General features: G+C 39.2%; 3 protein-coding genes across 3 annotated transcripts; all 3 read right to left on the reverse strand.

Moving 5' to 3' along the window:
* Nucleotides 1–141: 141 nt before the first annotated feature.
* On the reverse strand, nt 142–8,136 carry rabep2 (rabaptin, RAB GTPase binding effector protein 2). The gene is made up of 12 exons (XM_042392663.1): nt 7,790–8,136; nt 5,575–5,730; nt 4,813–4,895; nt 4,342–4,719; nt 4,080–4,175; nt 3,856–3,954; nt 3,435–3,548; nt 2,930–3,008; nt 2,793–2,804; nt 2,025–2,179; nt 1,063–1,179; nt 142–895 (listed from the first exon to the last, which is right to left on the reverse strand). The coding sequence occupies exons 1-12, from the start codon at nt 7,833–7,835 to the stop codon at nt 791–793; spliced, it is 1,440 nt and encodes a 479-aa protein (XP_042248597.1). The 5' UTR covers nt 7,836–8,136; the 3' UTR covers nt 142–790.
* Nucleotides 8,137–10,677: 2,541 nt separating this feature from the next.
* Nucleotides 10,678–17,694, reverse strand: si:ch211-11k18.4. Its single transcript, XM_042391934.1, has 12 exons — nt 17,398–17,694; nt 15,635–15,746; nt 15,120–15,213; nt 14,950–15,004; nt 14,332–14,472; nt 13,599–13,759; nt 13,076–13,174; nt 12,782–12,927; nt 12,248–12,419; nt 12,015–12,127; nt 11,508–11,592; nt 10,678–11,409 (listed from the first exon to the last, which is right to left on the reverse strand). Exons 1-12 carry the CDS (start codon nt 17,513–17,515, stop codon nt 11,350–11,352), a joined length of 1,356 nt encoding a protein of 451 aa, XP_042247868.1. The 5' UTR covers nt 17,516–17,694; the 3' UTR covers nt 10,678–11,349.
* Nucleotides 17,695–19,016: 1,322 nt separating this feature from the next.
* On the reverse strand, nt 19,017–23,949 carry nudt9 (nudix (nucleoside diphosphate linked moiety X)-type motif 9). The gene is made up of 8 exons (XM_042391936.1): nt 23,727–23,949; nt 22,835–23,122; nt 22,528–22,617; nt 21,939–22,025; nt 21,645–21,756; nt 21,325–21,471; nt 21,121–21,205; nt 19,017–20,913 (listed from the first exon to the last, which is right to left on the reverse strand). The coding sequence occupies exons 1-8, from the start codon at nt 23,822–23,824 to the stop codon at nt 20,768–20,770; spliced, it is 1,053 nt and encodes a 350-aa protein (XP_042247870.1). The 5' UTR covers nt 23,825–23,949; the 3' UTR covers nt 19,017–20,767.
* Nucleotides 23,950–24,063: the final 114 nt, after the last annotated feature.

The raw sequence follows: 24,063 nt of genomic DNA on the forward strand, positions 1-24,063 counted from the left end.
GACAAAACAAATTGGCGAGATGTTATTCACACATTCACATTTCTTGATTTTTACTTAGCTTCCTTTTCCACAATCATATATTTTCTGGAAATCTAAAAGCTAGTATGGTTGGAATAAGAACGGAAAGAGTTAATACTAGGCTAAAACAAAAAGACAACAAATTAATATATTTAATAAAATCACATCTGAATTGCAGTTAATTTAGGAGAGTCTCTCTGTTTTGTATCACTTCGTTATTCATTATTGCACTGTGATCCGTTGCTTCCAGAGGTCCTCATAACTCTTCACAAAGAAGATGCATAAAAGTCTGCATGGAAAAATCATCATGTAGTTTGCATATTAATTACTAAGAGTGCAAAAAAGTGTTGGACTGTTGAGTGTTTTTGCTGGAGTTGTGTCAGTATTATAAACAGAATACATTTACATGTGTATTACTACAGGAATAGATGCGTTACTGAATGTATGAAAAACGGAGTGTGAGACAATTTTAAGTGTCACCAAAGTATTCACGGTTCATCAAAAATCACTTTGGTCACTAAGCAACCGTTTCAGTCATTAACACCAAACCATCATCTCTGAAACAAACAAATAATGTCTCCATTTAGGAGTATGTACACCTTCTTCAGTGTCACTATGCAAGTGTTAGCAGCACCAGCTGTGATGATTCCAGTGGTCACTCTACCACAGCATCAATATTTCATGCGGCTGTGGTCGCTTGAGCTTTCTCGGTCACTCTTGGGAGGTTTCATCTTGGTCTGTGCTCTTTGGTTCCAATGTGACTCTCTGAAACTCATGAGGCGTCTGCAGGCGGGGCACCGGCTTCACTGACTCCCTCCTCCAGGATTTCTCTGACTTGTTCAAGACTCTCAGCCTGGCGAACTAACTCCAGCTTCACCTGAAGGGGGGAGAGAGGAGGTGAGTCAAATACTGTACGTCTATTGATATAATCCTTGTGGATGAGTTTTAATCATTTGGGATTATTTTGGGATTCGTGTTTCTGCAAGTCATAATAATTTTACTCATTTTCTCAAGCTAACTTCTACCATCCAGACCACTTCTTACCTGCAGCGACTGGGAGAGCTGCACAAAGTCCCTTTGAACAGTCTGGCTGGTGTCGACCTGGGAGCGCAGGCTGATCACTTGGCTGCGCAGCTCCAGACACTGCTGCTGCAGGCCCGCCTGACAGCCAGAGAGAAGAGTAAGAATAAAGCCCCTGTGTGTCAGTAACCTGACGCACCAGATGGTTTGTTACTCAGAACCATCTGAGAAGTCGTCCCTGGAAACTGTTTGGAAAAGGGCAGGCATTTCCAAAAAATACTTGGCAGGTGATTGGATGAACCACCTGTCTATCATCATCTTACCTTGCAAGGCAGTTGGTTCGTGACATCACGAAATCGTGCGAGAATCCTTATAGGATGCCAATTGGACCGAACCACCGGTGGTTCGGACACAAGCACATAACTTGAAGCCTGACAAGATGGATTATCATGTGATCTTGTGAATCCAGCTGCCTTGCTAGGTAAGTGTGTTATACCCCTAATGGTTATATCAAAAACATATATAGTGTAGCACACATGCTACTGTTTAAAGTATTCACAGTGTAAAGATAAATAAAATTCTACACATCAAGTCTCATTTCAGTCAATCAATTATCAATATATAGCCCACCGCCAATACTCACAAGTATTCACTTTTCTCATTATATAATGATAATAATAATAATAATAATAACAATAATATGACACATAATGTTATAAATCAAGCTCACAGTCAGAGACTTAAAACAATATTTTCTCACTGCAGTAACTGCGAGAGATTGGGGAAAAGTCAGATGTAAGGTGTGTACGTACAATTAATTACTTTTTACATTAATTTCCTGAAACTAAGATGAATAATCATGATAAATAATTGTTACAAATGATCAGAATTAATATTTCTGCTCAGCAATGCCACCAGAGTGACAGCCCACCACACACAGGATATTCCACCAGTGCAAATAGCAACAAAAAACAGGTTGGATTTACTTTATCATTACTGAGGGTCTTGTTGTTGCTCTGCACATGAGAGAGCGCCACCCGCAGGGCTTCGAGTTCAGTGCGGCAGGCCAGCAGCTCAGCCTGCAACTGGTCCTTCTGGGCCTGGATCCTCTCCGTCTCTGTCTTCAGACTGGAAAGCTGCACTGCAGACACAATCACAAACAAAGGTCCATCACCTTAACTTCATTCTATATAATGTCTATTTATTATCTGAATTTGTATCAACATATAATATCTGGAGAGATTTCATGGATTCACAAGTCTAGTAGACATTTTTTTTAAGGGTGAACTAATTTAAACCACCTTCCTTATTCCAATGCTGATTGGATGGTATGTAAATGCATGATTGCCTTGCTAGGTGCAATGCTATTTACCTAGAGGGGAATCACCTGTGTTTTCGCTATTTCAGAGGCATCTGTACTGCATAGTTGTGACAATGATGAAGGCTGGATGGCCAAATAAATTTTGTCTTCTAGTCTTCTTTAAATTATTATGATTTCTCTGTCATTATTAATAAGGAAAATAACAATTTATTTCAAGTTGGGTTTAATTTTCCTAGTTTTGGCCATCAATTCTATCAGTAATAATAATAATAATAATAATAATAATAATAATAATAATAATAATAAGATTATACTCACAAAAGGGGATAAAATGTTAACGGTGAAATAAATCTGAATATAAATGTAACCCTACGCCAGTCACTAGATTTACTAATTGGCTTACCAGACTAATAAGAATGATTTGTTCACTCACCTTCTAAAACTTCTGATGATCGTGGTTGCAAGTGAGAGCAGGCAGGGAGAGAGAGAGTGCAAAATTAAAAATGTGTCACAGTCAAGACAGTGTACAAAAAAAGCCTTAATAATAATAAAAAAATATAAAGCACAGACCATTCTCCTCTGCCCGGGTGTCCAGCTGCTCCCTCAAGTTGACTATCTCGATGCGAAGACGCTCCTCACAGTGCGCCCCCTGCAGGTTAGAGCTCAACAGTGAACACACACTGATACCTCCTATAAAGCTGTCATCAGCTTTTCATTTACCAATTAAAAAGGTTGAAACACAAATCAAAGCACAAACACTATCTGACCAGCTGCACTGCAGGACTTATTAAATTAAAGAAACCAAATAACATCTTAAAACTAGCACGTTACTAAGAGGAACTCTCCTCTCAGACAGACAGGCGTCAAACTGGTTTCTGTTCCCTTTTCATTTACAATGCTATGTAAAACTATTCTTCTAAAAATACTGGATGTGACTCATTTATGTGAAAATATCTGACTAATTATGATACAATGTTTATATGACTTGTTACTAAATGGATTCTAAGTGGCTTTTCATCACCAGCACTTACAGGGCAGATAAACTATTAACAAAAACCTGAAACAGTAATCATACCTGCAGTGTTGCTGGGAATGATGAGCTTGACTCTGGTCCCTCATCCTCAACCTCCTCTCCTTTCAGTCTGGACAGCTCACTGCACATCTTCCTCTGGGAGAGGGACAGCTCTGCCTGGACTCACACAAAAGCCATCACACATGCAGGTTTGAACACCTACTGAATAAATATCTTTTTGGCTGACACACAAATACCTAGTGTGCATAGTATTTACAGACTCGCCTCAGGAATCAATTCACTACTGTTGACTTGTTCAGTGTGTGATGGATGAGTGAGTCATCATGCACACGAGTTACAAATTTGCGGCAAGAAAACAATTAAAGAGATGTCACTTCATTTATATTCTTGGCAAGTTTACATGTTAAACAGGCTAGTTTAAATTAAACTTGACACAGTAACGTTTGACATTATTATCACTCACCAGCCGACCCTGGACTGCGTTCTGTGATAGGCTAAAAGATTTCTGTAAATCCTGGAGGAGGGCCTCTGAAGTCTGAACCTGAGACTGGAGCACGGACACCTGAACACACACAAATTAACATGCGTATAAGTCTGCACATCAGGTTCACTGTGCGTGTGTGTGTCACTGACTCACACTCTACACACTCACAGGTGTAAACTCATATTCAGAGGAGCGTCGCCCACCTGTTTGTGTGTGTGGTTGGTCTGTGTATCCAGTTCTTTCTCCAGCTCCTCCTTCTCAGCCTGCAGTCGACTCACCTCCCCACGCAGCTCTGACACCTGCCCGACACAGCACACATGACATTTTCTATTGTCAAATGTAAACAATACATTAATCCTCCCAGAAAAAAAAGATCAATGTTGCTTTTTCAAAGACAAATCTATCTTAAAATCAAATTCCTGCAACCAGACTTTTGAAGCAGATATTACAGCGTCAAATCCGAACCTGAGCATTAAGTGTATCCCAGTCACTGTGCGTGACCAGCCGATGTCCAGCGGGCGGCAGGTAGATAGCTTCAGGCACCAAAGTTCCTGTGGAGACCAGTGAGTCGGTATCTTCCTGAGCGTGGGGTTTTCTGGGTAGAGAGGGCGTGTCTAAGGAGAAGGAGGACAAGGAGGCCGAGTCGCAGTGCCGCAGTGAAAAATACCCCTCTGTCGTAAGCGCGGCCCCTTCTCCTTCTGCCGCCGCCTCGAGCTCTGCTGGTTGGCTGTGCGTCCTGTCCGTCGGAGCCGTGGCCTCGGCGTGTGTCAGGCTGTTTGCGATCGATGGCGGTGATTCATTACTGGCGGCTTCTGCTTCCATCCTGCCTTTCCTTCCGCCGATCTAACAGGTGGAGAGAAACAAAAAGGTGGGCATGAGTCCAAAACATTTGTAAACAATTTTGGGAAAAAGACACACACACTGTTGCACACTGACCAGGCTCTGTCCGCTGGCTCTCCTCCACTCCACTGGCTGAGACTGCAGAACAGCGATCCTGGCCTCATACTGCGCTGCTGTCTCTGAAAACACAACAGGATAATGAAATAATGATGAAACCATTTTATCGTTGCATTTGTGCAGCTTAAAAAGGAGCATAACTTGGTAAAACACTTAGTAATACCTTGATTGTCTGCTGTCTGAAAGACTGAAAGTTTGCCTTAATTTGAAACTACATAATAAGGAACTGAAAACAAGGCGTATGGCTGTTTAGTTCTCATTAAACATTAGTACAACTTTTTTTTAAATCCCCAACACTGCAATAAATGAGAGGTTTCCAAGTCATAGTTAGAAAACTTCTGCATTCATTTACTGTAAGTTTAGGTTCAATCATACTTTCTTTTCCACTCTTCCAAAAATCAATAACATGCTGTAAGCGCTAAGAGTTGAGATGCAGATTCTAGTTCTTGGTTAGCTCTTTCAAAGGCCAGGCATCTCTGTACATACCTGACATGATTAAAAAGATAAAAGCCAAGGTCTGTCCAGTGTTCTGAGGAGAGGCTCTTAAGTTGTTGAATGAAAACAAAACTGTCAAAGTTTGCATTTTCCTTGGGGACATTTACTGAACAATGCTCCAAACACAACTTATGTTTGTCTTTGTAATGCTGTCTTATTATGTGACATTATCATACCATGTGCACACAAGGACTGTCACAAACACACCGTAAACACACACTTTGAGCCAAACACACACACACTGACCTCTGAGAGCCTCCTGCAGAGACTGAATCTCTTGATCACATTGTTTTTGCAGCTCTGCCAGTTCCTCCTGTTTGCTCAGCTCACAGATCGTCGCCACACCCTGCCAGTGTTCGACCTGAGCTCTGCAATCGGCTAGTTGGGCCTGCAGGCTCACCTCTGTAAAATGACAAACAGGTTGAGGTGCGTTACCCTTCACTATGCTGTTTTGAGGGCGTTTGCATCAGTCGCACAAATATGGGATACAGGGAGGTGACAGGAATCTACATTACAAAAATATCAGACAAGACTTGGAAATACTTAACGATACGAGAAAAGCTTATCTAATGTCTTTGATTTATATGCTGAGAAATTCCTTGCTTCCTTCATTCAGTTTTATGAAGCTATGAAACATGTTTGTGGCATCCGACTTGTTGCTCTCATAGTGAAACTGCCTGACAGTTGCATAAATACTATGCATGAGTCAGCCATGTAGTAATCTGTGTATTCACAACATTTTGTGATGGGGGACAAAATTTATGGTCCGTGTTCTATGCAAAAATATATTTCTAAGTTTATCTGAAGTTATAATGAGGCTCTCAGCCATCTGCATTAATCAAATCAAGTATAAATCTTCCAAAGTTATGTCTTTTTAATACCAAATTCCCTTTTTTTTGTTTCTCTGGACAGTGTTTCCTTGCTGAGCTGTGGCAGAGGAACAGTACAGAAAGTGTGAGTTTGGTACTAAAGTGAACATAACTTATGAAGATACCAAGCTGACTGTTAAAGCCTCATATTAGCTTTAGATAAACATTGGACTGTGGATTTTGTCCCCCATCACTTACATTGTCATCACTCAAGAAACTGATCTCTTAATGGTCAGTACGAACAGGAGGAATGATTACAGCAAGAAAAAACTGTTTCAAAGTACAGTTGAACACCTGGTTATTGTTTAAAGACAGACTTGAAAAAATAAGTCATCTCCTTAAATTTACTGTACTTTGACATGTCAAATACACATGAGGGGTACAACTATCATGGAAATAAAGTACTTTGAAGCTTCAGAGTTGCTACCATTATTTTGTACAGTATCAAGTAAGCAAACACACACCTCTTTATCTTTCTTTTACTGCTACTGTTTGTAAGTATTCTCATGTCAAGGGCAGTAGTGCAAGAAGTACTCAGATCCTTTACTTAAGTAAAAGTACAACTAACCCTCCAAAGGCTCCCCAGATAAATGAGTGAATGGGTGAAAAAAGAAGAAAAAACTAAGTTCTGATACACAAAGCTGCTTTGGTGAAATATTGGATCATTTGAACATTTAATGAAATGAAATCAGAGAAGTTTAGAGGGAAAAATCACTATTTGGTGGAGCTGTTAACAATTCATAGACATCTGAAATGTGACCCCAGCTACACACTGCTTTTTGTAAGACTCAAAAGCCAAATAGGTTGGAAACCACTGGTTTCATCTTTAACAATGTGTTGTATTTAAAAAGCTTGTTATATTATCCATTGTGTCAAATCGTCATCTGACAAGTTACTAAAGCTGTCAAATAAACATAGTGGAGCAGAAATTACAATATTTCCCTCTGAAATGTAGTGGAGTGAAGTATAAAGTATCATCAAATGGAAATACTCAAGTAAAGTAGAAGTACCTCGAAATTGTACTGAAGTGCAGCACTTGAGTAAATGTACTTAGTTACTTTCCAACACTGGCTAAAGGACCTAAATTTGCTACACTAGGTTACTAGTAACTACGATTTTGTCAAAGGGATATCTAAATATGTACTGCTAGCTAGCTAATTTGTTATTATGACTAACTTTAGTAAAGTATAGGCTAGGATAATAGCTATGAACGAAGTTAAACAGCTCTCAAGTTATGTTAATGTCTTCAGAGTGAAATGACAACTGAACTGGATTTAAACTCACTTTAGTCAGGACCAGTGGACCCCCCTCGGTGGTTTATAAAGGTCACTATACCCCAGTTTGACCACAAATAAAGTGTTAGCTCGCGGCTAGCTGCGCCCGTTCGTTTCTATGGTCGGCGATGCTAACTGCTAACACACAGGCCGTTTATTGGCTACCTGACTCACCATCAACAGGTTTCACTGAAGATCAGCAACAAGTTAAGAGTTAATATTTACTGAAATTCAAGGTGTGCAGCAGTCAGCGTCAACTCACAGCCAATCCCGTCACATATGAAGCAGATTAATATTTAACGCTGTGGTTTTTATTACCTGAGTCTTCACTCTTTGAGGTCATCGTCTCGTCAGACAGCTCCATCACCAGCGGGGCGTCCGACGAGAGAAAAGACAAATACAAACGTCTATGAAAAGTGCGAGAAACCCGCCGCAGTCATTTTGAACAAGCACCAGGGCTTTTGGTGTCAACTTCAGGAAACAACTTTCCCCGGTCTAAGCCTGCGGAAACACGTCAACCTCCTTCCTGTTCACAAATGCCTTTCTTTCTTCACTGGAATTTAGTTCTGCGTTTAATTTGAGTGTTTCTCTGTTTGTTCAGTGCCAAGAGAAGTGGTCACACTTCTGTTTTTTTATCATTGTTACACCCAGATAGCCTCTCTGGAGAGTCATGGCCAGTGATTGGTGACCCCTGGAGGTCACTGAGCCAAAATTACACTAAAAACTGACATTTTTATCTTTTGCTATATTTTTTCTTTTTTTGTTTTGTTTCGTTTATTTGTTTTGTGTCTTTACAGATGGGGTATTGACATAACACAAATTACTAATTTAAATATGTACTTTTTTCCACTTCTTATAATCCTGTCATGACCAACAACACTCAAATTTCCCATTTGATGTCATAAATTAAGAAAAACAATATTCTAATGATACACATAATTAAATGCTTTCAATTATCTTTAGCATATCATAATGAGAGTAATATTGAGGTGTCAAAGACATTTTTTCCCTAAATAAGGATACCCTCTGGTGGATGAATATTGCTACTGGGGAGGTTTATATGTTTATTTTAACAGTTAAGAGTAACCAGGGGCAAGACAAGGGGTTTTCAAAGTCTGAGACTGCGGGCTTCCCCTCAGACAAAGCCTGGAAAAAGGGCATCCCCTCACCCCCCCTTAGTTTACTTGCTTAGTTTCGCTCAATTCCTGGATGCCTATGGGATCATAATTATGTTATTTGATCCCATACACACTCAACAATTGAGCCAACATAGCCTAACATTGCTGTTTGACATAACTTCAGACTACACTAAATACATTAAAAAAATGTCCTAAAGCACTTATTAGTTTCTAACTCTGGGAAAGTGGGAAAAACAGTAAAATTCCCCAAAACTACTGTATCTCTGAACTATCTCTTTTTATTCTATGTGATCTCCTTTTCATAACTAATGTAATAAATGATGTAATATTTTTTCACTTCCATTCGCTGAGCGTCCCCTGAAACTGTTTGGAGGCCCCCCTGTTGAGGTCCGCTTCCTACTTTGAAAACCTCTGACTTAGACACAATATGAAGTTGTGTTGTCCCTGAATCTGTCTTTTCATTTTAATGCACCGTGTGTCATGATTGCTCACAACATTGGCAATATTACTCTTCATCACTCTTCCCAATCTGAAGTATAAATACAGCCTGAAAACTCCTTAGGGGACATTTATCACCCCCCACTCAAAAAATCATAAAAAAATACTGCAAATCACATCTGCTTTAATCAGATCCACCTACATTTCATTTATTGCCTTCTTTGCCTATTTGGCCAGTTTGTCTCTAAAAGTGAAAAGGATGTTAGAAATGGTGTTACTGTGTCATGCTGATTTGTGCTACAGAGTTGCTCTGTCATGGCTTCATTCACGCCCTGCCATTAACTTAAGGAACTGGCCAATCCTATCTTATCAACAACAATGACAAAGAAAAATGTGTACAGACATCTGTTTGCTTTAAAGTTTGTCCTTTAACAAAGGACAGAATGAGCTTTGTCTGTATTGGCCCTCATGTTCTGCAGTATAATGTCCTCTGTGTGGTAAGTAGGTTATTTTCATACTGCATGCTGATATGATATGAGGTCCTCTGTTGTCCCTCACAGAGAAAAGGTCATGTAATTATGCAGTGTCATGTGCATGATACACATCAAAGTAAACGGTAAAAAAATGGTAAAAAAAAACGGTAACTCGAGAGAGACTTGATCATACCCTACATATTATGCTTAATTACCCTTCTGAGTAAAATAGCAAGGCTCTATTCTAAGTAACCAACAAAATTAAATTGTTTTACATTGTGACACAAGTGGAATAATTCACACAGATGTTTAAAACCAAGCTTAATATTTACCTTGAAACTAGGAAACTGTATTTTGTCAGCAGCAGCTTGGGTGTTTAAGTCTTTTTGCACCTGCTTCCTTTGCTTGACAAAGGCATTTATATACAGGCTTTGATAGTTTCCTGTGTTTGCTTTTCAATAAAAACTACACAGAACCTGAAATAACTGTGTTCTCCCTCAAGTGGCAGCCACTGATTTATGATTTATGGATTTCAGCTTTCAAACGGTTAAAAATCTGTGACTACAGCAGAATCCTTATGTCCAGATACTGTGGCCAAAAGAGTGGGTGTATTCACTGAGCTGATTAGACTCAACTTTCCAGTCCTCATCTCTCCTACACGCCTCTTTGATTTTCATTTGCTTATCTTGAAATCTGATATTTATGAGGGCATGCATCCTGCCTCTACATCATCCAGGTGTGGCAGAGCAACTGTGGAGCAGAGAACACATGTAGAAGAGGAATATGGGTACACATGTCTATGCTTGTTATACATTTTGTTTTACACATGAAAACTTGAGAATTATATTGTTCCCAATCTACACACGCTTCTATAGTTGCAATTAATTCTGTAGTTGCAGTAGAGGCAGAGCAATATTTGATAACTTAGTCTAAAATGTGGCCCTCCTTTTGTCAACCCACCAATCCAACAGATGACATTTTTGAGATCTTGAGGCCTGTGACTGAGCAAAGTTAATCCAACTTCAGAGTCAAAGAATTTAAAAGTACAAAGAAATGACTAACTGCACAATTTGAAATGTGAAAATCAGTGTTCTGAAGATTTGTTTGAAATTTATGCTCCAAAAAGCAGAATCTCAATAAAAAGCCTCATCCCTCATTATATTGAACAATGCTTTTTATTTAAATCAGTTGTCATTAAAACATGGTCACAATGTAGGAAAGAGAAATACAAAACGTTGATCTGGTAACCGATAAAATGTTTGATTGCTGGCTTAAAATCTTCATTTCCAACAATAGCAAAAGTTATGTCAATATTGATGGATTGATACCAAAACCGCAAATTCATGATACAAAGCAGCCAAAGTACTGTATAAAATGCTGGTCAAAGTCTCAAAAAACGATAACTCATACAAAGTGACTCACGTAAACCAGTGCTATTTGTTGTTTAACCAAAATACAATTTCTCTGATAAAGCAATATCATAAATAGTTTGAACATTTTTAAATATCTTAAGTGGTATAAGCCTGGATTAATGGTTGAGTGGAGCAGAGGCACAGAATACATGTATAAATGTTCACAACAAATAAGCGATCAGTAACAAAAGCTCATATTGCCTTGAGGCCAAACCTGCAGGTAGTGTGGTTTAACAGTTTGTACCGAGGTAACATTATCTAATCGTTAAATGGTATTACAGTATGAACAGCACCAGAGCTCTTAATGGGTTTTTATGAGTGTACAAAGATACAGCATCGGGTGGTCGAGTGAAATTTCATTTGGTCCCGTGTCACTGTGGAGATGCTGAGTCTTTAGTGTACATCTCAGTCTTTCTTTACAAGTCCATGTCATGATCGCTGACACTCTGGCGTAGATAGTCTTCATACAGCTTCTTCTGCAGGGAGAGAAAATAGACAGTTAAACATACTTCAATACTGCCTTTTTTTTTATTGCCAGTACCATTTCAGTACAAGTTACACACACACACTCTACCTTTTTGGTCTTGACCACCTCCTGAACGTACTCCAGCTTCTCCTGCAGTTGCCTTTTCTGTTTGCCTGACAAAGTTGGTCGAGTCCTGCGTAGAATTAAAAAAGGGAAAACACGTCAAAGTCCGAGAATCTGATCAGATTTATTATTAAGTAAATGTCATGAGTAGTGTTGCAAATCCACAGAGTCCTAATCACATTCAGCTGCCTAACAGGAATCTACTACCAGTGTCTGAAAAACTATAGTTGAAGAACACAGACTTTTTATGCTTCCTTTTCAAAACTAAGGTGAGATCACCTACTTAATCTTACAAGAAGAAATAAAAGTGAAATAAAAAAGTGTCACAGCTGGAGGAGAGTGTAAAAAAGTTTTTTAAAAAGTTGCATTTCCACTGGAGATAAATAAAAAGAAAAAAAAAGTATTAAAGTGTAAAATAAATTAAAAAAGGATAAAAATAAAACAGGATTAAGTACGACATTAACGTTACATTACAATAAATTAGAGCCCTACTTGAAGGAGAAGCGTGCGATGATGAGTAGGAGGAAGGAGAGGAGGACCAGTCCACCACAGCTGTAAAGCTGCTGCTCCACAGAGAGTGACTCAAACATTCTCACGATGGGAGTCTGTGAATTACAAGAGGAGCTATAATTAGATTTGACTGCTTTGAACATTAACTGTGTGTGCAGCTGCTGATTGTTTGTCTCACACACACAGTGTCACACACCACCCCAGTGAGCTCTCACCAGATAGAGCCCAAGTGCTTCTTTGCCTTCGCGGCCCAAAGCCATCTCCAGCAGCTCCTTGGACAGAGCGCCCAGCACCAGTAAGGCCATCAGAGCCAGTGGGAAACTGAAGCCCAGCAGAGTCAGGAAGCAGCTCTTGCAGCGCGCGCGTCGGTTCTCAACACTGGTCTGCCTGTGAGAGCAGAGGGTCGAGATTATTCTGTGAAGGCATCACTGACTGACGCTGCTGTGTGTATCCCGATAATCTTTTGTTTTTGATAAAATAATTCTCTGCATGGGATCACACTCACAGCTGGATTATTCACAATTCCTATGAAAGACTTCATATGATTTCTAAATATAACAGGATAATAATCTCTTTAAGATTATTAGCAGAATAAAAGGCCCCATGTCAAATCAGCTACTGTCAACCTGCATGCCCCTAATGGCATTACAGGGAATAACATCTAGAACTACCAGGATCTCCTGGAAGGGAGTGTCATACAAATAAAACGTGTGTGTGTGTGTGTGTGTGTGTGTGTGTGTGTGTGTTACCTGTCATTAATGAGCGTATCAGTTATGGCCTCGCTGATGACCTCACAGTCCTTCTCAAGGGAGTTGAGTGTATTCTGGACTGTTTGGTTAATAGTTTTCTCGACGGTGCGACACACCTCCTCAATTTGGTTGACGCAGCGACTCGGCTAGGAACAGGAACACAGACAAAAGTAAATGTATACCTATCAGGTAGTTTATATTAAAAGGACTTTATTTGGAATGACATGCAAAGAGCGAGTTAAGGGAGCGGAGGTACGAGCCTAAAAAGTTAACGGATCACCTCGTTACCCTTACCTTGTTTGGACTAGGAATGTAGATGGTGGGCATGTCAAAACCACATTTGTTGAGTCCCGGTCGCTTGCAGAGCTCCTGGACAATCTGCATCATTACTCTCTGTGTCAGCCAGGCAAAAGAAATAATCAAGTCATTCAGAGGAAGACAGAGTCAAGACATCATTTCCTGTTTTTTTAGTATCATTGTGGCAATATCTAGTAATTCTCTTAGAAAGGACTATATTTGATGAGGTGAGTGTCCATTTACTGGTGTGTTCTGTTCTCCTAGATACTTGAAACAGACCAGAACTGATAAAAACACTTGGCAGCAGCTTTAAGCTACCCACACACTTGCACATGAAGAGGGCATATTCTATTCTTGGTTATCAGTCCTCTTAGAGGGGCCGAGGTCTAACCATATAAAGCAGTGCATGTGATTTTTTTTCTTGTAGATGTAAATGGAAACTCCTTCTTTAACTTCTACAAAGGTGTCTGAATATTGTGTTTTTGTTCAGATGAACGTAGAAGGGCGTTGCTGTATATACCTGTCTGTCAGACTCTCCCCCGGCCTCGTCAGCCTTGCTCAGGTAAAAATGCAGCCGATCCCCGTGTTTCTCATTCAGGCTTTCCACAATGTTGAGGGTGCGCTTGCACAAAGCCTGACCCATTGGGTCGAAAAAGACCAAAATCAGGTCACAGAGATCACCTGAGTGTGACAGTGAGAAGGACAATTATTTAACTATGTTATTAAACTGCATGGTAATTCAAGCATGATGTTTAAACTGAAGTTTCTGAGTGATATTCATTAAACTGTTGTCTTTATGATTTTTTGCGGTTGTTAAAATGGTTTATTTTTTAAAAATTTAAACAGAGGATTTAGCATCATGTCATCACATTTTCATTGTGTTGTGACAATATGGTTCTACTAAAAGATGATCTCAAAATCTTAGCTGTCAACATTGACATTATCTCTCGGTTTCTTTTAGAGACCTATTTCAGTTTAGACATAAAAAGCACTAATAAACAGAACACTGCATTTAAGATTTGAATCAACCATGAACTAGCACCTTTTTGAAAGCAGGATTTCATTTTACCATCACACAGACTTGAACATAGTCAGTAGAGCTGCCTGCCTCATTTTGTACTATTCAAAGAAAACCATTTAAAATAACTCAGTTGCTCATCACCAGCTGTCACAATGCCATTAGGAGAACCTCGATAACTACAGTTACACAATAACTGAAGGTCAAGAACAATAGAAGAAGGTCAGAAACCCACCCAGCCACAGGATAACCTCGTCCACATCAAAGGGATACTTCATATCACCATCCACCAACCCTGGCGAATCCACAAAAGTCACCAGGCTGAACCGTTTCTGACGCGACGTGCAGATCTCTGTGCTCAAGTACTCTGAAACACCTAGAAATCAATTGAGGAAGATCAGAGAATTGTGGTAAAAATTAATAAGCACCATAGTGGATGTTGATAATTTAACTATGAATGTTTGATACTGATCACCTTACATTCAAATAAAACATGATGAAGCCACATGGCTGTTGCACTAAAAGCAAAGTTCCTGTTTAAAGTGCAGCACAATAACCTGAATAAATAACATCTGTTTGTCTTCAGTGTTTTAATAGAAGAATTGTGTGGGTGTTGCCACACCGATCCCTTGTCTCTCTTCATCTGTGTTGTTTTTTGTTGCTGCATCCTCAACAGTAATATAAAAGCGAAGGAAGTGTAAAAAAGGACCAACAACAAAATATACAGCGAATCTCTTGGCACTTTGGGAATGCATCAGTGTGACAGCAGCCTGAGGGGGAAACAGAGTGTGCCACTGTGATGAGTCTCCTGAATAGCACAGGAAGGGATCGTGATTCAAGCTGCAAATCTCACCTTTGAACTGTTGCAGAGGCTTGAAGTGTGGATACAGATGAAGGGTGGCATTTCCCTAAAGACAAAACAGAACCAGATCAGTCGGAAATAGTTTGTGAACCAGGTGTCACACTCTCCACAAGTACTGAAATCAATATTAAAAGTAAGTGTTTTTGTAAGAATGCACTCACTGTGAGAGATTCTCTCTTGCGCCCACTCGTCACAAAGCTGAAGCCTTGGGTCTCAATCGCCACTCCAGTGCGCTGGATGTGCTCTTCGACATACCTGACCAAAAAAAACAAAGCAGAACAAAAAGGACCTGGTATCAGACAACTTTGTGATGCATTGATGGAGCAGTCAGTTTTGTCCAGTGTCCAAAACAAATCAATTAAAACTATATTATTATTGATGTGTATTGGCTGACTCGAGTATTAACAGCATGATCTTTACTGCACTCCTGCATTTGTCAGGTAATGTTTCTATAAATTGCATACAAAACCTGTGCAAGGAGGGATGTAGCTGAATGCTACAAATTATACTAGACAGACAATATAACATGCTATTTTCTGTTGTGTGCAGTTTGTATTTCCTTGTGTTTTGTTCTGTTACATATATGGCATCATATCATTTAGTAGTTGGATCTTGGCTAGATGGACTTGCTCTGTATAAAGTCCTCTGAGACATACTTTTGTCAAATATATATTACCAGTTGATGAAGGAGCTTTTCCCAGCAGAATGGTTGCCCATCAGCAATACAGTGATCTTTTTCCTGGGCGGCAGCAACTTCACACCAACAGTTTCGGCCACTGTGATCAACCCTGAACAAACCAGAGAACACGGTTTTAATAATCACTTATAGCCAGTAGGCGATTTGAGGGGGGATGCCATCCCCCTTATTAGTAAAATGACCAAAATACATCCCCCTTTTTAACCAGCCATCCCCCCTCTCCATCCCCTAGTAGCAGAAAGAGGGCAGGGGCAGAGAGGTGGTTTAGTTGAATATGTTAGTGTGGTCTGCCTGTCTCATTGATCCTTTATCTGACTGAGGTTTGTGCAAGTTAGAATCTATGCCCCGAGCATGGCTCTGAAATATCAGTAGCCTAACTGTGCTGTGTATTGATAAATCCATGGAACTTTCTGTGGTGCTGAGGTAGCAGACGGATTTGTGATTGTGTCTTTATCTCTCAGTCCTGTCCTTTTGTCAGTTTCATCTTGGATCTATAATATTCTCTAAACTATATACTATAAATACTCAATTCTATACCATAGTGTAGCCTAAATACTAAATAGAGTAGTGTAACCTTCATGATCAAAGTCACAAATAGTGAGAGGATCATAGAGACACACTGCTGCTTGTAGTATTCCTATAATATTTCTATGATCATTCAGTAGCGTCTGTGCAAAAACAAAATATTTTAAAATATTTTAGGGGAGACATGACTACAGATATAGTTTTTACTATAGATGTTTGATGTAACCTGGGTCTAGAGCAGGTAATGTGACTGATGAAATTAACTTGCACTGACCACACTGCACTCAACTGCCACAGCTACACAATTTGAGGTCAAGTTTATACCATCAAAACTACAGTGTGTTTTGAAAAATAAGCATTATTAAAATGCATAAAAGTCCAAATCCAGTAAAAGAACAGGCCTACAAAAATCACCTACTGCTTCTAGCTATCTTACACCTGGTGCACTGTTTTTTGAAAAAACAAAGATGTTAATATAAATTAAGCAAAACTGGAGTCATCATGCTGTTGTGGAGGCACCTGCAGGACTCAGGTAAGTCAGTCAAGAGCAAGACGAACTAGAAATATCAAATGTATTGAGTGAAGAAAGTGATTGCAGAGGGCTCACATATATTTCAATAAGAAGTTTGGGAAGGCATAGATGGTAGACAATGGATGTAGGTAACTACACTACATCTCATTAATTTCATGACAAATCTCTGACACAAACTATCACAAAACTCTTATATATTATGAACTAACCTAGGTTACATTACAAAAATGCGAATGACTTTGAGTTTATTAGTATTCATGCTCACAGTGAACAGTTATATATATACACATGACTGTACATCATAAAAATATAAAACTATAAGTAACATTTCTATATATACACATATACTCATACATTCATACTCATACAAACGCATTTACAAATACAACCAAGACTTCAGATATCTATCTATTGTAACGTGAGTTGTAGCTGGCTCAACAGTTTAATTAGTTAACTAGTATCAGCGTTAATGAGCAACGTCAGCTAAATCTGAATCTAAATTGCTGCTTATTAGCTTTGCTAACAGTTAGCCTCGGGCACCAGGGATACCGTTAGATTAATTACTAAGTTAGCTGGCTAACATCCAGTGAACAAGCGGTTTCCTGGCTTAGCTTTTTTATTAAATAGGAACACTATCGAAGTCAAAGGACGGTTGGAGCAGCAAGTTATGTGTCAGCCAACTCACCACTGTCGGGATCCGTGTACAGCTGATGACAATCCCGCAAGATGCGCTCATCACAGGACACGCCGCCAGATATCGACTCTGCGTTTGCAGCAGTTCGGTTTTTGATTTTTCCAGACATCGTCAGACAATAATAATACCAAAGTTTCAGATGGATTCGTCAGAGCATCTACAGTGCACGACGCGCCCGGCAAGCAATGAACAAAGCCGGTATTTCTTGTTTGAATCACCCCGGTCCGCTGAAACCAAACACTGGCAGAAACGTACCTCGGCCACGTCGTCAGATTGAGTGGCTTATGTCGCACAGGCCTCTGGGTAATGTAGTTTGTCTTTTGAATCAACGCAAACTAACCAATCAATAGCCACTCAATGGGGACGCTATAAAATAAATGATGTAATAAAATGCTTTTTAATTTTTTATATAGATACACAGCCGTCCCTGACGCTGTGACGCTAAACAGCAGCATCTGGATCAAATGTCTTTTTTAATTTATTTTATTTAGTGCAAGATAAGTGATTGGCACAGATTGAGTGCAAGATAAGTAACAAAATAATAAAAATAAAATATTAGAAAAATAAAAATGTGGCTTAGTACTAGATGCTCGTGTGTATGTGTGTGTGTGTGTGTGTGTGTGTGTGTGTGTAAGGATATAGAGGGGAGGGAGAGCAGAAGGGACAAAAAGAAGAAAAAAAAAAAAGATAAAAATGCTACAGTGCTGTTAGGAGGCATCTCTGGTTGCGTCCCAAGGACGAAGAGGCAGAGAAAAAACAGAACCAGATCAGTCAGGGATAGTTTGTGAACCAGGTATCACGCTCTCCAGAAGTACTGAAATCAACACTGAACTTATTTGGTTGGGTTGGGTCCCAGGGACGAAGAGGCGCCAGAGTGAAACCCAGGTGGATCAGGACAACTGGGCCAAGCCAGGTTTTTATTTTTAGATAAAAACTTGGATCAAATGTCAAATGTGTTGGTAAAATGTCGGAGGCAAATAAGAAGTGACACTGAATTTCTTAAAGGAGACATTACAAATTTACAAATGGAAGGAGGTTTTTCATGTCTGCAGTACATTTTGCAGGCAGCCATATACACACAGAAAGGGCTGTGTCTGGTAATCAAACCCATTACAGTTAGGCTCTGTGCTTACCACTGAGCCTGGCCGGAATAAACAACCATTTATGAGTGACAATACCCTGGCATCTGTCTTTTGCATTTACTGGCTTTTGAACCTTTCTGATGAGCAACACACTCAGTAACATGACTGTCTACAAATTATTTCATGTATGCAAAGTACAGAATATAGTATAAATGTTCTCAACCTTAAAATACTCTTCTGCACCTCCTTGTCTTACTGATATACGGAAATCTATGACTGCAGTACAGCAGTATAGCTTGCTGCTTTGAACAGACTATAGTTCAAGGCCACTCAGAAAAACATACTCAATTTAGTAAATGATTACAGATGAAAACATCCTTTATACAGTAGTCTGTGGAAATGTTTGGGCCTGCATCAAGGTGGTGAAAAGAGTGCACACAGCATAGACGCCACACAACTTTCCAGTGTAAAACAAACAAAATAAACAAATATTTGTGTTCGATGCAGTTTAGTCCAAATGAAACATAGTTCAATTTCAATCCTTTAATTTGTCCATGAAAAAAAAACAAGAAAAATTTCTAGAATTTTCATTGGTTTAGTGGCACCTCATAGCATCTCAAGTGTTACACAAACATTTGATGATTCTGGAGACATAAAGACGGCTACTATTACACATACTGTAAGACAGTAAATCCAGTGTACGACGTATAATGATCAATTTAAAGACACAGATTTTAAGAGGAGAAATGCACAAATTAACTCAAGAGTTAAAAATGATTTGCAATTTCAAGTAAAAAGGAAAACACAGTATCAGCCACTTTCAAAGAAACTCAGTGCAAATTTAGAGAGTAGACACCTTCTGGTTCATATAAGCTAATTGTCTGTATATAAGCTGATATAGCCACCAGAGCTGAAAGTATATCTGTATGGGTGTGAATTTTCAGATTACGCCACAAAATGTTCTTGTTAAAAGATTGAACTGTAGAAATAGATGGAAAAAACTCTGCACACATACCTGCCAAAGAGCAAATAAAAATACCTCATAGGGCTTATAAGATTAGTGGTACTTCATAGAACTGCTGTGGAGCTAATTCAATGAACTGTTTCTTGTACAAGGTTTCAACTTTATAAACCCAAGTACAGCCACATTCTCCCTCCTTTCCCATAAGTGCCTAGTAGACGTCCCCTCTAGCTTTATAGCATAAACAACACTTCACATCTTGTGAATCTCTTACTTTTAATTCAGTGCAAAGACAAACATGATTTAATGCAAAGTAAGAAACATGGGATTATGCAGCTTTCTCTCAATACTATAACTAAATTAAGCTAATTATGCAGCTTGGTTGTCTGTTGTTGATTGCCTTTTGATGACGGAAACGTCTGTGTGTTACTGTTTGTATCAGGAATCTTAACAGATACAAGCCATTTAAGGCGTAATTCTGCATCCCTGTTTCATCGCAAAGTATGGCCGGCCAGTGAGATGACACGTAACAATGTGAACATTTGGACAGGCAGGCTGTTGAGTGTGAGATGGCCTTTGCTTCCACCATCTGTTACCACTTCAAAACATGTTTGTCCTCTAGCTTCAGCCCGTTTATGCTCAGTGTCACTGCATGGCTGGCCTGTGAGGGGATCTTCATATTCTATTCACATGTAAAGATCAAAGTCAGTCTGCGCTATTTCATTCTGATTACCCCCCTTATCACACTTAAATTAATGTGGTATGTGTTATGTTCAGCAGCTCATTGTGTTTGTTCTTAACACGATCACACTGAGTTAATGGGATCCTTGTTAACACTGAATACATTAGCATAATTTGATCCAATAGAAATAATGTGGTTAGCTTCGTCTTTTAATGAAGTGCTCCATTGAGCAGCATTGGTCTCAGGTTAAGCTTCTTCCAAGTAGTGAGTCAAAAGTTTTTGTTTTTTAATGGAAATGAATATTTTTTTTCTCTTCTTCAACATAAGTCAAACAGTAGTTCTAAAATAGTTGGAAAAACTTTGATTTCACACCTTTTTTCTTCTTGCAACAGCTCAACATGCTAGTTTCATTCATTTCACAAGATCAACTATATCTATCTTAAACTTCAAAGCCATAATGTTGCTGTACAGTGTATAATGGACATACATAACCATGTCAAAGTAATGAGATGCATATTAGCATCACTGTGATTATTATGTTGAAATTAGTGAGGGAGGATTCATGTAAGACATCAGAGCAACAGCACTCTAATGTTTCCTTCATCGTTATGCCAGAATAAAGTCTTTCGCCTTTGGTTACCAGTGAGCTTTCCTCTCTTTGGCAACCAGCTCCAGGAAATGGGAATGATTCGCATAGAGGGGGAAGGACGAGTCAACATCAACCCACTGGACTTGTCCTGCGTCATCGCCAGCTTGCAACGGCAGCTCACTCACGCTGTCGCCTGCAGTAACAACAAAGATCTCTCATTACCAAAAACTTGCATCTTCATTTTTGATTTGTAACCATAATAATTTATTTAAAAACAGTCTGCAAGTTGCTGGAGATGTTGTGGAATTAGTAATTTTTTTAAGTATAAGAATACATTTGAATAGTGACAATTAGAAAAAAAAAAGAGGAAAAATAAAACATTCTTCCCAGTTATTGATACCTGTGTCATCATGGAAGTTGACAGCGATTGTCTCCATCCAAGCATTGTCAGTGTTTCTAGGATCATCCACGTAGCCTTTATAGACCTGAAGGAGAAAAAAACACAGACACTCATTTCACCTCACGTACAAGCTCACTGTATATTCTATTAGTTTTCCTCATTCCTCACTCATTGACTAAAATGTCACAGTTTGCAGTTGCAGACCTGAAACCCTGATGATTGGAAGAGTTTGGTGATGCGTTCATGGATTTTTGCTCTCTCTGATGGCGAGACTGCCAGCGAGTTCAAGGCTTCTTCCGAAAACTCCCGCTGCAGTGTGAGAGAAACCTGCTCTCCTGGATCCACCATCCCCTACAAAACAGGCATATACGCTTGCATGTGAATTTACTTTTGTTGAATAGCTGTGAGGATATCTTGATAGGCACAATGAAAAGCAAAGGAGCAAATGACACAATGTAAAAGTGAGTGCAAAACAACAGAACACATGCATAAAAATTTGAACAACAAATGTAAAAGCCACCAACCCCAGGAATGGCCCACTCCCCGCAGTCTTTCCTCTTGATGGACACAAACTGCAGGATAGGCTGTTTGGAGACTGAGTGATTTATCTTTGCTCCTTTAGCATCTATTTTCCATCTGGCAGACAACAACGTACATCAGGCCATCAGGCATTTATAAAAAATTAAAGCTCCAAAGTGCCCTAAGTGTTAATGTTTTTCCTCTTTTGAATGAGTCTTCAGTTAATAACTCAGCCGAGAAATTAACTGTGGTTAGCAAATATCTGGATAAAACCCATATGTAAAGTAAAGGAAAGTTACCTGCTGACAATGGGATCTGCTGCATGATTGGGTCCCCATCGTCCCAGCAAACCTCTACCAGTCAGCCCCGTGCGTCCATGAGGATTTCTGGATGAGTAAAAGATGAATTGGCTAATCATGTCAAATTCATTTATAAGCTGTTTTGAGAGCATCTGTATACAAAAACTTGAAAACTCTAAATGAACATAAGAAATACTGTTACAAACACAAGTTCTTCGGTAAAGGGCACATAGAGCACTTGTTTTTTACTCTAGCCAGCCATCTTGACATCATGTGTATCAGTATTAAAGCCTCAGTAAGAAATGTGTTCGAAATTAACATTTAATGAAATGTTCCAGTAATGTGAGAGAGTTGCTAATGATACAGACCTCATTGGGAATCAACATCCCAGAAAGCACTTACTGCTGGTCGTAAAAGTAAGGTGGGGTTTGCAAACAAATTAGTCGAGTTGATACCACGTGTTACTGTCTAGTTTCTATCTATCTTTGAGTAAAACCAATCCAAATGACAGTGACTGAATGACTAACTAATATCCCCCAAGGGAAACACCTTGTGAGAGAACCATTTCTCTTGGTATTCAATAACTTACAGCGGCTTTCCATTTTCCACTTTGTAACTGCCCTCAAAGCTTGTTCTGTCTACAGAACCATCCACAGTGTTGAACTTTGGAGAGAAAGAGCTGCAAAACAAGGAAAAGTCTTTAAACTGACATGAATAACCTCCAGCTGATTTGTGAAAACATACAGTACACACAACATAACATTTGACACAGCTATACAAGGTTAAATCTGAAAATGTCTCACAACAGCCAAGAAAATAACAAATATTTTGGACTCGATAATAGTTGACTGACCTTTAACTGGCTCAACATACAACGTACAGTATGTGTTACTCACCCAATATCAGGATCTGCCCATTCTGGCTTCTTTGCCACTGAGGGGCTGGTGTAGCTGACTGGATCGTAGTCCGGCCAGTCCTGACTCCAGTCCACCTTTTCATCAGGCACAGGGAAGCGTTTGATTTCGGACCCTGGATACTGGGCACATCTTGACTTCACATGAGGCGCTGCTGAGAATGGCATTGCACTGACACTGGTCATGTAGAGTTTACAGCAACTGGTACTGACGGGTCTAATGGTTTGACTGGTTCTGAATGGATGACCAGATGGGCAGGAGATGGCAGGCCTGCAGTGAGAGAAAAACAACAAATTATGGTAAAACCATCACCCTCAAGTGAAGTGTGAAGTGTTCGTGCCTAAATCTATAAAATATAAATATATATATATATATATATATATATATATATATATATATATATATATATATATATATATTAATTAATTAATTTATTATACGATAAACTGACAACATATATATTCATAAGGAAACCCAGCACTTTACTGTTTGCCATTAGAGCAGTAGAATCATGTCATGACAACAGAATAACTGTTATATTAGCTAACCCTGAATGATTATTTATGTTTGACATCACATCTCATATTAACATGACTGATGAATGGAAATAAAGTATATGATTCTTCATAATAAGCCACGTCAATGTACTGTCCTGACATCAAAAACAGTTAGCTGATGGTAATAACTACTGTAATACCGACTTAAATCATATCGCCTGGCTCTGCCCATAACATCTGTGATTTAGGACATTGACAGAAGTAGCTGCTCCAGCTCTTAACCATCTCTACTGTCGATTAAATGTTAGCTCAAAGCGGAAACTGTCCAAATATCAGTAGCTTTTAGTTAAATCTGCATGAATATTATACTTCCATACCTAACTCCGGAGCTGCAGACGGTGTACGGAAGTCCGAAGAGGGTGAGCGCTAGACGAAACCCGCCTATCCAGTGTTGTCTTGGCATGAAATGTACCATTGAGTCAAATAATCAATATTGCGGCATGCACAACATGCAACACACAGTAACCAGGAAGTGAGTGCACCACCCGACGTGGTGACGTTGTTGTTGTTTTTTTAAAAATGCTACTACCAATGAAGAGTCATATGTAATCAATAAGTGCATACTGCATATCACAGAAACAACTTTATTTCAGTGCTAATTTTTTAAAAAAAATTTATTTTCTGAAAATGAGAACTAAAATTTTCAACAATGAA

The sequence above is a fragment of the Thunnus maccoyii genome, chromosome 18 (assembly GCF_910596095.1).
Source record: "Thunnus maccoyii chromosome 18, fThuMac1.1, whole genome shotgun sequence".
Taxonomy (NCBI): domain Eukaryota; kingdom Metazoa; phylum Chordata; class Actinopteri; order Scombriformes; family Scombridae; genus Thunnus; species Thunnus maccoyii.